Source organism: Miscanthus floridulus, chromosome 4, assembly GCF_019320115.1.
Source record: "Miscanthus floridulus cultivar M001 chromosome 4, ASM1932011v1, whole genome shotgun sequence".
NCBI classification, from domain to species: Eukaryota; Viridiplantae; Streptophyta; class Magnoliopsida; order Poales; family Poaceae; genus Miscanthus; species Miscanthus floridulus.
In genome coordinates, this window is record NC_089583.1 from 4,571,579 (window position 1) to 4,584,604 (window position 13,026).

General features: G+C 45.6%; 1 protein-coding gene and 1 pseudogene across 1 annotated transcript; both read right to left on the reverse strand.

The window, feature by feature from the left end:
• Window positions 1-652: 652 nt before the first annotated feature.
• Window positions 653-1,381, reverse strand: LOC136547934 (uncharacterized mitochondrial protein AtMg00810-like). Its single transcript, XM_066539616.1, has 2 exons — window positions 1,375-1,381; window positions 653-1,293 (listed from the first exon to the last, which is right to left on the reverse strand). Exons 1-2 carry the CDS (start codon window positions 1,379-1,381, stop codon window positions 653-655), a joined length of 648 nt encoding a protein of 215 aa, XP_066395713.1.
• A 7,962-nt stretch (window positions 1,382-9,343) lies between these two features.
• Window positions 9,344-11,778, reverse strand: LOC136547935 (uncharacterized; annotated as a pseudogene).
• Window positions 11,779-13,026: the final 1,248 nt, after the last annotated feature.

The window sequence follows — 13,026 nt, forward strand, 5'->3', positions numbered from 1 at the left end:
GACAGCAGGTCTGACTTTGGCGCCTGCCCTTGCTGTGGCTATAGTGCGGTAGGGGAGCCTTTCGGTGCCTTCCCTGCTGCGGCTACAGTGCAGAAGTCGGGAGCCCTTTTGGCGCCTGCCCCTACCGCCCGTTCAGAGATGGAAGAGCAGCAGATTACTTTATAATTCTTCCCATAATCCTGCTGCTAACCCTAAAATCTCCACCATACCGATCATCTTCTTCAACTCCGTGAACCGAAGACGGCCAAGCGGCTTGGTGAGAACGTCCATGAGTTGCCGACTAGTTTTGATGAACTTGCTCCCCTCCATCGACACAGTCCCTGAGGAAGTGGAACTTGATGTCGATGTGCTTGCTTCGATCGTGGAGAACCGGATTCTTCGCGAAGGTGAAGGTGGGCTGGTTGTCCATCATCAGTGCTGGTGGATGAGCTTCCACACCGGTCAGCTCGCCCAGCAGCCGGTGCAGCCACATAGCTTGGCACGCCGCTGTGGCCACCGCCATGTACTCTACCTCGCACGTGGACAGCACCACCACCTTCTGTTTCAGTGATAGCCATGAGATTGGAGCCGACCCGAGGAAGACGTGCACGCCAGAGGTGCTCCGCCTTCTGTCAATGTCTCCCACCATGTCTGCATCACTAAACACAGTGAGCTACAGCCTACTTCCGCCGGTCTTGGGGAAGACGATCCCCTGACCATCTGTCCCCTTGCCGTAGCGCAGCAGCCGCTTCACCGTGACCCAGTGATGCTCTCGGGGATCCTCCATGAAGTGGCTGACGTAGCCCATGGCGAACGCAATGTCTGGCCTTGTGTGGACTAGGTAGCGTAGACCACCGACGATGCTACGGTAGAGTGTTACATCTAACTTTGACGCAGTACTGGCCTTCATCAGCTTCAGCCGCTCCTCCATCGGAGTCATGCACGGCTTGCACTCAGCCATGCCACTCCACTCCAACCGCTTCAAGGCGTACGCGCTCTGACCGAGCATGAGCGCCTCCTTCCCCAGTCTCACCTCGATGCCGAGGTAGTAGGAGAGCACACCGAGATCGCTCATTCGAAAATGAACCGCCATCTTGCACTTGAAGCTATCGATGTCCTCCGCAAGCATGCCGATGGCGATCAAGTCGTCCACATACACTCCGACAACGACCTCCTCCTTCCCCCGTCGCCACGTGTAGAGCACGTGCTCGGTTGCGTACCACGTGAAGCAATGGGACAAATTTTTTGTAGGGGCGGCTGGTGATGGAGCCGCCCCTATAGTAGCATGCTCAGGAGCCCAGAGACCAGCCACCCCTACAAATGGAACAGCAGGGGCGGCTGATGATACAAGCTGCCCCTACAAATGGGTCTGATTTGTAGGGGTGGCTCACTCACCAGTCATCTCCAGTATTATGATTTGTAGAGGCGGCTCAATCACCAGCCACCTCTACGAACGCTACACATACAAAAGGCCGCAGACTCCTTTCTCCTCCTCGGGTTGCTCACTCGCACGATCGCACCCCACCTCCACCTGCTCGCTCCCTCCCTCCCTCCCACACCGCGATGCCCTCCTCGCCTCCGCTGCCCTCCTCCTCGCCTTCCCTGCGCAGATCTAGCCTCCCTCACCCTCCTCCTTGCCTTCCCCACGTAGATCCGGCCTCCTCCCCACCTCCCCTGCCCTCCTCCTTGCCTCCACTGAGGCGGCGCGGAGCCCCAGCCGAGGCAGCGCACGGGTGCTGGCTGGTGGCCGGTGGTAGATCTGGCCTCCTCCTCACCTCCCCCGCCCTCCTCCTTGCCTCCACTATAGCGGCGCGGAGCCCCGGCCGAGGCAGTGCACGGGTGCTGGCTGGTGGCCGGAGGCACATCTGGCCACAGTGGGCCTAGATCCAATCCCCACCCCCACGCAGCGAGTAGAGGCTCGGAGAGAGGCCCGCTCGGAGCGACGGGATGTAGTCGAGGCCCGGAGCGGAGCGCCCGGAGAGAGGCAGCCACACCAGCATAGGCGGGATCCGGTGGCTACCGGTGGCCACTGGTGTGGTGCAAGCGCGGCGGACCCGCGTGGGCAGGACCCGGAGTTGGGTGCGGGTGCAGGGCGAGCACCCACTCCCCTGGCGCATCGTCGCAGTGGCGCAGATGGATGTCGCTCTGGTGAATCTACATCCTTGGCCGGATTCGTCTGCTGGGTGGTCGGATTTGTCACCTGGTTGGCCGGATCCGTCGCCTTCTGGGACCCTCTGTCCGCCTCGGTCGTGGACAGCGACACGCGCGAGAGAACTAGGGTTACCGCTTCCACGCCATCTCTGGTACCCACCGCCGCTGCTCTCCCTATTCGTCCTCTTTCGCTTATCTTTTCCGCTCGTCCACTCCCGATACTTGCTGGTGAGGCTCCATTCCTCTCCCTCCCCTCGTCCTCTTCCCACCTCTGTCCCTTTTCCCTTTCGGTTTTGGGGGATTCGAGTTTAATCCTGTTAGATTTTGGTTTTGAATACATCTAGATGATTGATTTATTTTTCATGGAGGCTATTCTAATCCACCGGCCTGATGATTAGCATTGTTTGCACAAAGAACGGAGATCTTAATGCACTTCCCGTCGAACCCTGCTTGACCGCTGTGGTGGATCATGTGATCCGTGGTACACAAGCTGGCTTGAGCTCAGCTCGTTGGCAGACATATTACCCCCTCTGTTCTAAAATATTTGAGTAGTTCTCTCTGTGAGAGAGAAACTAAAACCGCACACACATTTATCTATTTATTTATCCGTGTGTGTGTACCATCTATGTGAGAGGGAAACTAAAACCGCACACACTTAGGTGGCTGAGCAGGCTCCAGAAAATGCGTCTGTACATGCAGAGGTTATGAAGGCTACCCCAAATTGGAAGAATGCCATGCCAAAATTCATAGCTTATTTATCGAGTTCTTTAGCACTATTTTTTTAGAAGGTCAATTCTTTATCGCTAAAGGAAAAGTTGTTCCTGTTATAAAGCACTGCATTGCAACCTGAGCTGCTTGTGATGTGGTCAGCGTCATGTTAATTATTTCGCTTTAGCTTATCTGATATTTGAGTTACAAACATGCGGACATTTTGTCCTTTCTACATAAATTACTTTTGTCATGTATCTACTATCTATGTATCTAAAAAAGTCAAAACGTCTTACAATTTGCGATGGAGAGAGTAGCTTACAAGGTGGATACGCTGATTTCCAAATTATTTTTACATCTCTCTCTATTGAAATCAGCATGCCTGATCACTTAGAACAGGACATGGCTATTATCCTATTGATGATTTGCTATTTATGCTATGTACAGTTCTTCTTGCAGGTGTATGATGAGGCTAAAGGTATGCTAATTATTGTTTTCCTCGTTGAAGGTGAAAATATGGATATTGTGCTGTTACACAAATGCACAATGTCAATTGCTACTATGAACATTGCTTTTATGGGCAGCTATGCTCTTCTAGAAGTGACTTTACTTTCAGTCAATTGTATTGTTGTCTGCTGTTGCATACCCTTTTTCTTTTTCCGGGTTGTCAGCTTGCTCCTGCACAATGCAGGTGCCAATTGCCTAACAAACCTGCCTACCTTGTTCTCCATTTATGAGACCATCGACTCTGCTGGTCTTTCGGTAAGTCATCTAGCCTTTTTATTTATACATGTCTATATTAGGACATGTACACTTGATCAGGCAACAATAAATACTCATGTGTTTTCAGTCTCTTTGTCAAGTTGGTTCAGATCTGGCTTCCCAGAATTCTTCTTCGGTTACGATCAGCATTATAAAGGTTGTCTGTAGGCCTTAATTCCCTCTGTGCTATATTTTTAGCTTTTTTCCAGTACTGTGTAATAACAAATTGTTTATTTTGTGGCGGTCATTGATTGGCCATTTTGATCTGGACCCAAATCGTGTATTTGATATTGTGAGTCTTGGTTTGCTATGCTACTGTTATTAAATGTCGGAGTGTGTGGTGTTGAATTTGTGTAATTCTGTTATTCTTGTCTGCCAGGTGTTGGAATGCTTTGAACTCTATCAAGATAGTAACATCTCTTTTTCCAAAGGTATTTGTTCTATTAGAACCAATATCCAATAATAGCAGTCTCATAATTTATGCAGATTTTCAGTTTTTTTTACCACATCTTACATGGTTCTCCAGGTCGAGCAGATATACCATCAATTGATGCGGTGTGTCTTGTTCTCTCTTGTGTTACTTGCTTTTCACATTATTTTTCATATACCTATGTGCAGTCTCATAGTTTAAATGAACAGCAAGCACAATGATTTGCACCGTGTATTGTCATGGAATATTTGTTATAATCTGGTATAAATAAATGTGTATTGTCATTGAGTTTGAAGATAAGTCATGATGGAGTTGTGTATGAAAAATATATGTTCTGGTCGAATTTGAATTGTAAATTTGAATTTTTTTTTTTTGCGGAAAAATATACGGTAGGGGCGGTTGCTACTGTAGCCGCCTCTACAAATGCATAATTTCTAGAGACGGTACGGTAGGGGCGGCTAGCTAAGCCGCCTCTACAGACGATCTTCAGCCACCCCTACAAATGTTTATTGTAGTAGTGGTCACCACTGGGAGGTAAATCGTTTTTCAGGTCAATTAGACATTATTAAAAAATATATACAGATAACATTTAAAAAATGTCCAAATATTGTATTCAAATGTGCATTTAAAATACTAAAATATGATTTAATCTTATAAAATGTGTTTTAACTCAGAAATATTGCAGCGACACATGCTGAGCCAGTCATCATGACCTCGATGGGCGGCTATAAAGACAACCTCTCATCTACCGCTTCTCCGATGTCATGGTCACACTGTACAACACAACGCAGCACTACCGTATAGTAGCAATGTGTGCTTCGAGGTGACCAACACGACCTCATGGTAGCTCAGCTAGTATAGGACGCGCTCCACCACGCCATGTTCGAGGTGACCAACACGACCTCATGGTAGCTCAGCACTACAGTACATAATGACACGTTGGCCCGTTCAAGCAAGCGAAGAAAGCTCAAAACTCTGGGCCCGGCGCCCCGGCCCATGCTACCACGACACTTGGACACAAGAAGAGATGCAGCCCTGGGCCGCATGCCCATGGGTGCGCCTGGGCGGAGCGGAGAACGGCGGTCGGAGAGGAGATAGAAGGCACCGTGGAGGTGGAGCGCGAGCTGAGAGGGACCGGAGATGACGGCCGAGGCGCTCCACCTCACGCAAGCCGGCAAGCGCACTCCAGCCTCCAGGTACGCACGATTTGCTCCGCCACTCACGGGGCAGCCGGAGCCGGGCAGGGGGCAGGGGGCAGGGGCGCACAACTTATTCCCTTCGGCGCCTCCTCTGCCTGCTGCTCTGCTTTCAGAAACCAGACTGCCTCTTGCTCGGCTCACTACATGGCGCTTCGACCTTGTACCTCTAGATCTGGGCATCTGGCTATGTGGGACTAGGATCTGTCCTTGCATTTATGGCTTTTATATATACATAAATAATAAACTACATATCCATCTAGATATAGTGTATATTTATGTATAGTAAAGTTATGGACCTAGGAAAGCTAGAACGACTTATAATTTGGAACGGAAGGAACATCATAACATTATGATTTTATCAACATGCTATACTACTATTTAGAGAGAACGTATACAGATGGTTCATTTTTCTTTTTCTTTCTTTTTTTGTCGGCTGTTGCAGCTTCATGCATCCAATCCAACACAGTCCGTCTATTTCACTGAGAGTAGTCTACTGCTTTAACCAATTTCCACGGCATCGTTCAATCAAGCAAGCAAATGAGGGGAGGGGAGACATGCAAAAATGGGGCGCAGAAAAAATGCAGTGAGTTAATCAGACATCAGTGAACTAGTGCCATCAGTGAGTTAATCAGACATCAGTGAACCCACCCATGACCACTGCCACCACCTCCACTGAAGTGCTCCATATCGCGACATCCAGAGAGATGATCCTCTGCCTTTTCCATCTCCCCCTGGGTCTTCTCCATGATGCGGTAGAGGAGGAGCAATGAGATATAGCGGTGGGGAGGAACTAAAAGCAGCGACCCGATGAATCAGGCCTTGTCCCACCTGCACCGATGGTGCTTCTATCATACCTCCACCTCCACTAATGCCTGGCCTTTGATCTGATCCTCTTGTTTTTGGTTGTTTGGTTTGAAGGTGGAGGTGCTATTTCATCTCCTGCCATCGCGGAAGCCATTCCAAGCCCTTTACGAGCCCTGGTGCTCCGATCGTTGATGGTTGCGTCCGTACAAGCACGCCTGCTTCCGTCTGCGTTTGGCGCGACCTTGTGCTCTCTCCGGTTGCTCTCCCACCCCCATCATGTTATTGGTCGGACTACCCTCCTACCCCTTGGCTTTTGCACACACGGCTTCCTCTGTCGTTCTCTAGCTCACTTGAGTGCTTCGCCTTATCATATGCTGGGTTACAAGATCTTGATCTCCTCCTCTAGATCTCCTCATTCTCCTCTTGATGATCCACCCACTTTGAGGCTTCCTTCCCCCAAATGGCGTAGGTGGGCGTCGGTTGGACCCTAGATGATTTCATGGGCGATGCAACTCACGGCTGCTACCTATTGGCTCTGACTCAATGGCCTTACAGCTGCATGTGGTTTAGAGTGTTTTAGAGTCTGTCTTTGGTGGTGGCACAGGTCAGGAAGTAGTGCTTGCACTCACTCCGGTTAGTAGGTTGTGCCGGTAGCTGAACCATGTTGTTTTCGTTAATGTTGTAATCCTTCTCTCTCCCACTTGACATATTATTCTCTGACCCTCAAGGGTCACCTCTACATTAGGTGCTCTGCACTCTCCATTCCCGGCCTCGCTAGTATCAGTGGAAAATTATTCAGGTGGGGACCTTTCGTCCCCCGTCCCCCCCCCCCCCCCCCCCCCCTCCGCCGGTGATGTCTTAAAAAATGTGAAGGGACCAGTCCCACAATAATAGGTAGGCAGATCATCGACATTTATGGGTCTGATAGCAACGGGTGTGGAAGAAATGGTATTCTGCCAGGGGTATTTAACTTATTAAATGGCAGGCATGAATTAAGTGGTGAATTAATACCTGAAGAGGGCCTCTTTGGATGTCAGTTTCAAAAGACACTGATAGCCGGAATGTGTAGCTTTAGAACCAGAGGCGTGGAAAGCCATGGCTTGGAGAAAAGTTCAGACTAGGGATGTTAAATCAAACAGGCCATGGATTAATTGATAATAGTGAGGGTTGTGGAAAAAAATTTCTCCACAGGGGAATAATGCTTACCCAGTTGTAATTTGGCTAAACAGATTGTTGTCAGGGAAATGGACTAGACTACATGTGATGCATCAAACTGCACATGAGGGGATTGAATCGGGGGCACTTTATATAGGTACTGGTATATGTATCTATATATGGTAGCCTACGTAATTCACAAAATATATGTATCTCTATATGGTAGCCTAAATATATGGTGATGTTTTTTCCACAAATATAGGAAGTGATATCACGATAATGTTGCTTTAGAAACCATAGGTGTGAAAAACAGCAGCTTAGAAAAAACCCCAGGCTAGGATGGAGTTTTTAAAATTTCAAAAACACATTATTTTTGTAATACCGTAGATTCAAAAAATTAAGCTAAGATTTGTTGAATCCAAGAACCTCATTGTTTTCCAAAACCAAATTATTTTGTAAAACTGTACAGTTTTCCAAAACTAAATAAATTTATATCCATATAGGGCCTAAGTTGTGTTAGAAATTATTATTAGGAGGGTGGTCCTATAACTTCAGATTATAGAGCAAAGTGCGACTCCTTTCAGCAAAGTTGCATTTCACAAGGAAACTCAAAAGTCAGAAAAATCTCCATCTTCACCACATGAAAGATTACACCTTTAAAGTGCCACTTCCTTGTTGTTGATAAAGCAAATATACTAATCTTCATAGTAAACTATGGCATGACCTAATCAGACTAGGTCAGGCTATGGATATTAAAATTAAATCAAACTGCAGGCCAGGGATTAATTATTGATAGTGAGGGGCGTGGAAGGTCTGGACAAGGATAAATAATGTTTACCCGGTCCACATGGCTTGATGCTATGTGAAATTTTGGTTTAATACATTGTTGTTACAAAAAACAAGTACACTACATCTGATGCATGGAACTGCAGATAAGGATTAAATGTTGGACACAAAAGGGAAGCTTTATTTAAAATAAAGTTTTAACCTTTGTACGAAGATGCTACACAGAGTCATTACACATATAGCTCAAGATATAGTTGTACTCCCCCACCATCAATTTCATACTGTTAGGTTTGATTCCACATCAAAAATTAATGGTAGGGGAGAAAAGCATATAAGGTGGGGCATCCCTCATCTATTAAGCTAGTCTTCTAGGTTGAGCTAGGCCCAAGGCAATGGTATATTCTGGGCTCCGGTGGACATAGGCCTGAGGAGCACCGACTTGTGTGTATAGCAGGCTGGGTCAGATACTCTACCCACTCTAACAGTAGCAATGCACCACCACTATTGGATTCCTGGTCAATAGCTTGTGGAGGTCACGTGGCATTGAGGTTGGTAGCTTCATCATTTTAACCGGCGGGACTAGAGATTTGGGCGTGGGGGCTGTGTCGGCGGAGGAGATGTGACAAGAAACTAAGACAGAAGGGAAGGGGGCGTGCAAGGTGAAGGAGGGAAATGAGTGAGGAGGGAGAGGGTCAGAGGTGGGTGACAACTGGCGTTGATGAAGGCATATAGAACTAGAAGATAGAGGAGAGTAGGGGTGCCGTTGGTGGAGCCTAGCCTAGGTTCTAATGCAACTAGGATGGGTTAGTTGTGGACTTTCTCCTATTTAAAGCGATGGTGGGGTAAGGAAGTCCACCTCTGAAAATGGGCTGATTTTGGGGGCATTCTTCTTTACCCATCCACCTCTATAAATAGATATACAAAGGCAGTTGTTGGGCGTGAAGCCTCTAGTGAACTCTAGAGATGGTAGTTTTGGTCTCCTAAAATTGTTTATGCAGTGTAGTATACATTATTATGGTAGAAGGGGAAGAGGGCCTCAAAGCATAACAATTGCAGCATGCACAACCAACAAAACAAAAATGAGATAACAAAAACAAAAGGAAAGGAATGACAGACATAGCAATAAAGAAAGACGGATGCACAGTGCACAGAGTTAACTATTTTCTCCTTCTACTAAATCCACTGCATTATGATTCCATAATAATTGAGTAATTCCCAGCATATCTCAACTGATGAGATACAAACAATATCACTCATACGAGATAGTGAGACAACTAAACTAAGACACAGTTGCATAAGTCCCTGATGTCGAACATACGTACTTCACTACTGCATTACAAAGACATAAACAATAAGGACTATTAGAATATGAAATAAAGATCTTTATGTTATTCATAGCTTCGCTCCTCTTGCCTTTGCATTTGTAGCATTTGACACTAAGACACTAGCTCTCGAGGATATCTATGCTTATATGTTTCTCACAGGTTTTGCTTTTCTTTCGGCCAACTGAGTTTCCTTTTCTTTCTGCATCCAGTCCATGAGAGAACTTTGCAGCCGGATGGGCACATGGGCACCCCATAAGTCGAGGAAGTGAGTGAGCACACCTAAAAAGTTCCCAATCTTCTGATCCTGTCCTTGAAGTAGCTTTCTATTTGTAGGCCCCCCAAAAGTTCTTTGTGCTCTCATGTTTGTTCTTCGTTTGTTTATGCTTGGCTTCTCAACTTGAATGCGTGCAGCCCCATGTTTAGACCTCCAAATCATTTGGTATACAGACGCTTCACCATTGTGGCAGAAGTAATCTACGGCCTTTGCTAGCATAATCTCTTCCAGTTGCTCCAAGGATATGTCCATATGCAAGACATGTTGCTGACCGCCATCTATCTCTACTGTTTTAGAACTTTTATTCACTGGTAGCATGTCTTCAGAAGAGCCATGGGGTGCAAAAGCAATTCCAGCTTTTAGATATGGAGAATTTTGTAGAGACATTGTCCCTTCAGACAGTGAGGTCTTCCGCTTGCTATAAACTGAATGTGACACCAGCCACTGCAAATTAAATTCAATTACTGGTTCTAGCGAAACATCTGATAATCCTGCGTTTAAGTTGCTAAAATATGGAACCTCATGCTGTTGCTGCTGCTTGCAACATGACGGGTTCGGGCGAAACCATTGAGATGCAAGGTTGTGAAGATTGTACAAATGTTCTCTGTGGTATGAATAAGCAAATGGCACCCATGAGAAGTCTTGAGTAGGTAGTTGAGTAAGTTCGTTGGTAATATTTTCAACTATAAATTTGACATGAGGGGCAAACGACTGCAAACTCCTAACTGCAATCCCAACTATGTCTGTACTCTCTAAAAGCTGTACTATCATACTAAAGAAGATATTACCCTCTGTTGTGCCATCTTTCTTTATAAATATTAGAAAAACCTCTGTTCCTTGCTCTACAGTACTAAAGGGGATCAACCATAGTTGACACTTGTAAGGCTATTGGCTTCCTCGAACAATTTTATGGTGAAGTTCCTTACCTGCCAAAAGATTCTTGATAAGGGCGTCAAAGGGCATGACGTGACAAAGTGGTGTGCCACCAAGCTCTATGAATCTCAGGAATTCACTAGCACCGTCTGCATACCACTCAAATCGTTTAACAACAAAGGGGTTCAACTCATCATTGTTGCGGTTAAAGATGGAGAAAACAAATGACTTGGTAGCATGTCCCATCCGTTTAGGAATGGAGGAATTCCTTACCTAAAAAGCATCGTACGTGACAACTTGCGCGAAACCTTCTCAAATTTTTATCACAGCCTCCACATATGATATCTTGACATCTTGACAAGTTTCATGATTTTCGGACTTCGTTTGCTTTTTATAGAATTTAAAAATAACTCGACCGCAAGTTTGTGGTCATGTTTCATGAACAAGATGTTCAAAATTGGTGGTCCGTTCCTGGATACGACCTCACATTATACTAAATAACATGAATATCATTTTTTCATTCATTTTTTTCATTATTCGAATGACTAGCCGTTATAATTTGAATTATCCAAGAAAATTCAATTAAATGAAATAAATTAAAAAAATATAGAAAAAGTCTGAGAAATGTGCCACATTGGAACATGGAATATCAGGTATTGTATAAGGACTGCAGAAAAAGTTTGGAGGTCAAAAGTGAAAAAAAAAATGGTTTGCCGAGTGTCAAAAAATGACACTCGGCAAAGAAGCCTCTTTGCCGAGTGTCAGGAGAAGACACTCGGCAAAGGATTAACGGCGGCTGCCGGCCGTTAACGGAGGCGTCCCTTTGCCGAGTATTCTTAGCACTCGGCAAACCACCTCTTTGCCGAGTGTTATTGTTTGCCGAGTGCTCGGCACTCGGCAAACCACCTCTTTGCCGAGTGCCAGTTGTTTGCCGAGTGCTTTCTCTCTAGCACTCGGCAAACAGACTCTTTACCGAGTGCCCGATAAAAAGCACTCGGCAAAGTCTGAGACACTCGGTAAAGAAGCCGTCTCCGGTAGTGGCTCTTGTTCCTCCCATTGATCTTCTTCGATTCTTTGCTTGCATTTGTGCAGTGTGTCGCCACACTCTTGAGCCACACGCTTCAGCTTCTTACGCCAATGCAGCAAAGATGCATCAGTGATCTGCCACTTGTCAGATGTCTCAAGAGCAGCCTCCAGTCTGATGTGTGCCATCTCTAGCCTCTCAAAGTTCCTGTTTGCATCATTTGATTCTGTATACCTCTGAACCAGGCCTGATAGGATTTGGCTAACAGTCTCCTGGGCAACCACTGAACTGACCATCTCCGCCGCCATTAGGATTCAAGCATGTGTAGCACTCGTTCCCTGCTCAGGACAAAGAAATACGAGAAACGTTATCACATATGTATGAAGCTTTTATTTGTTTTCTGGAAAAGGACATATGAACTTTTTACCACAAGCAAAAATTTACACAACTGCATTAAAAGTTGTGGCAGTTTCACCCTGTTTATTATAGAGAGGTGTTATGGATGTTAAATGCAACTATGATGTTAGATAAAGTATATTAAGAGCTTCTCTAAAAGTCTTTCTAAAATTTACTCTCTAAACAATTATTTAGAGAGTCATTCGAGTAAATAGCTTTCTATATGTTTGTATCCTCCAATAGTTTTTTTATATGTTGTGCGCACTATATTTGGAGATCCAATTAAAAATACTGTTGGGGGTTATTTTTTCTTCATCAAAATCTCTATACCTGTAAATTTGGAAGGATATAAAGAGTTTCTTAAGGTTGCTCAACAAGCTCCACAAGTTGGACAGGCTATGATTATGGAGGAGACAGGTTAAGAATGATAGAGACGGGTGTCGAGAAATTGGTCTGCACACCTATTAGATTAATAGGCAATTTCCATGTCATTTTAATTCCATAATTTAACAGCATGATGATGACATGTAAAGAAATATTAATCATTGAAATCATGATATCGATTATCTCCATGGTGAAAATACATGCTAGATCATGTATCATGTGAAACATATAAAAAACAGAAACATGTGAACTTGATTCATAAATCATAACAGAGAGAAACTGGCATGATATACATCTCAGATTTTCAACAAGCATAAGGCTACATATGAAGCAACATGACTGTAATGATAAAGCACATATATGGAGCATATATTTGACAGAAGCAAACTGGTAAAACTGAACATAGGGAACAAACTGAGAGAGGATGAAACGATCATACCCTCCCGTCCGTGATTCCGAAGTCGACATGCTGTAGGAGAAGAATCCTCGACGAAGAAGATGAAGACTCTTGGGCAGTCGCGTAGACGCTCCCCAAAAACCTAATTGTCGATCCCCCGTGCAAGGTCCCGAACGACAAGGGCTTCGGAGGCACCTGCCCTCTCGCTCCTCCGTGCGCGCAGAGTTATGAGATGAGGAAAGCTATCGAACAACTGAACTCGTTTCTGGAATGTGTTCTCTCTTTTTAACTGGAGTTGGAAGAATAGCAAGGGAAGCCGAGAAGCCTCGGAGGCATGGAGGCATGCGCCGGGAAGACCAAGAGACTCAGGGAGATCAAG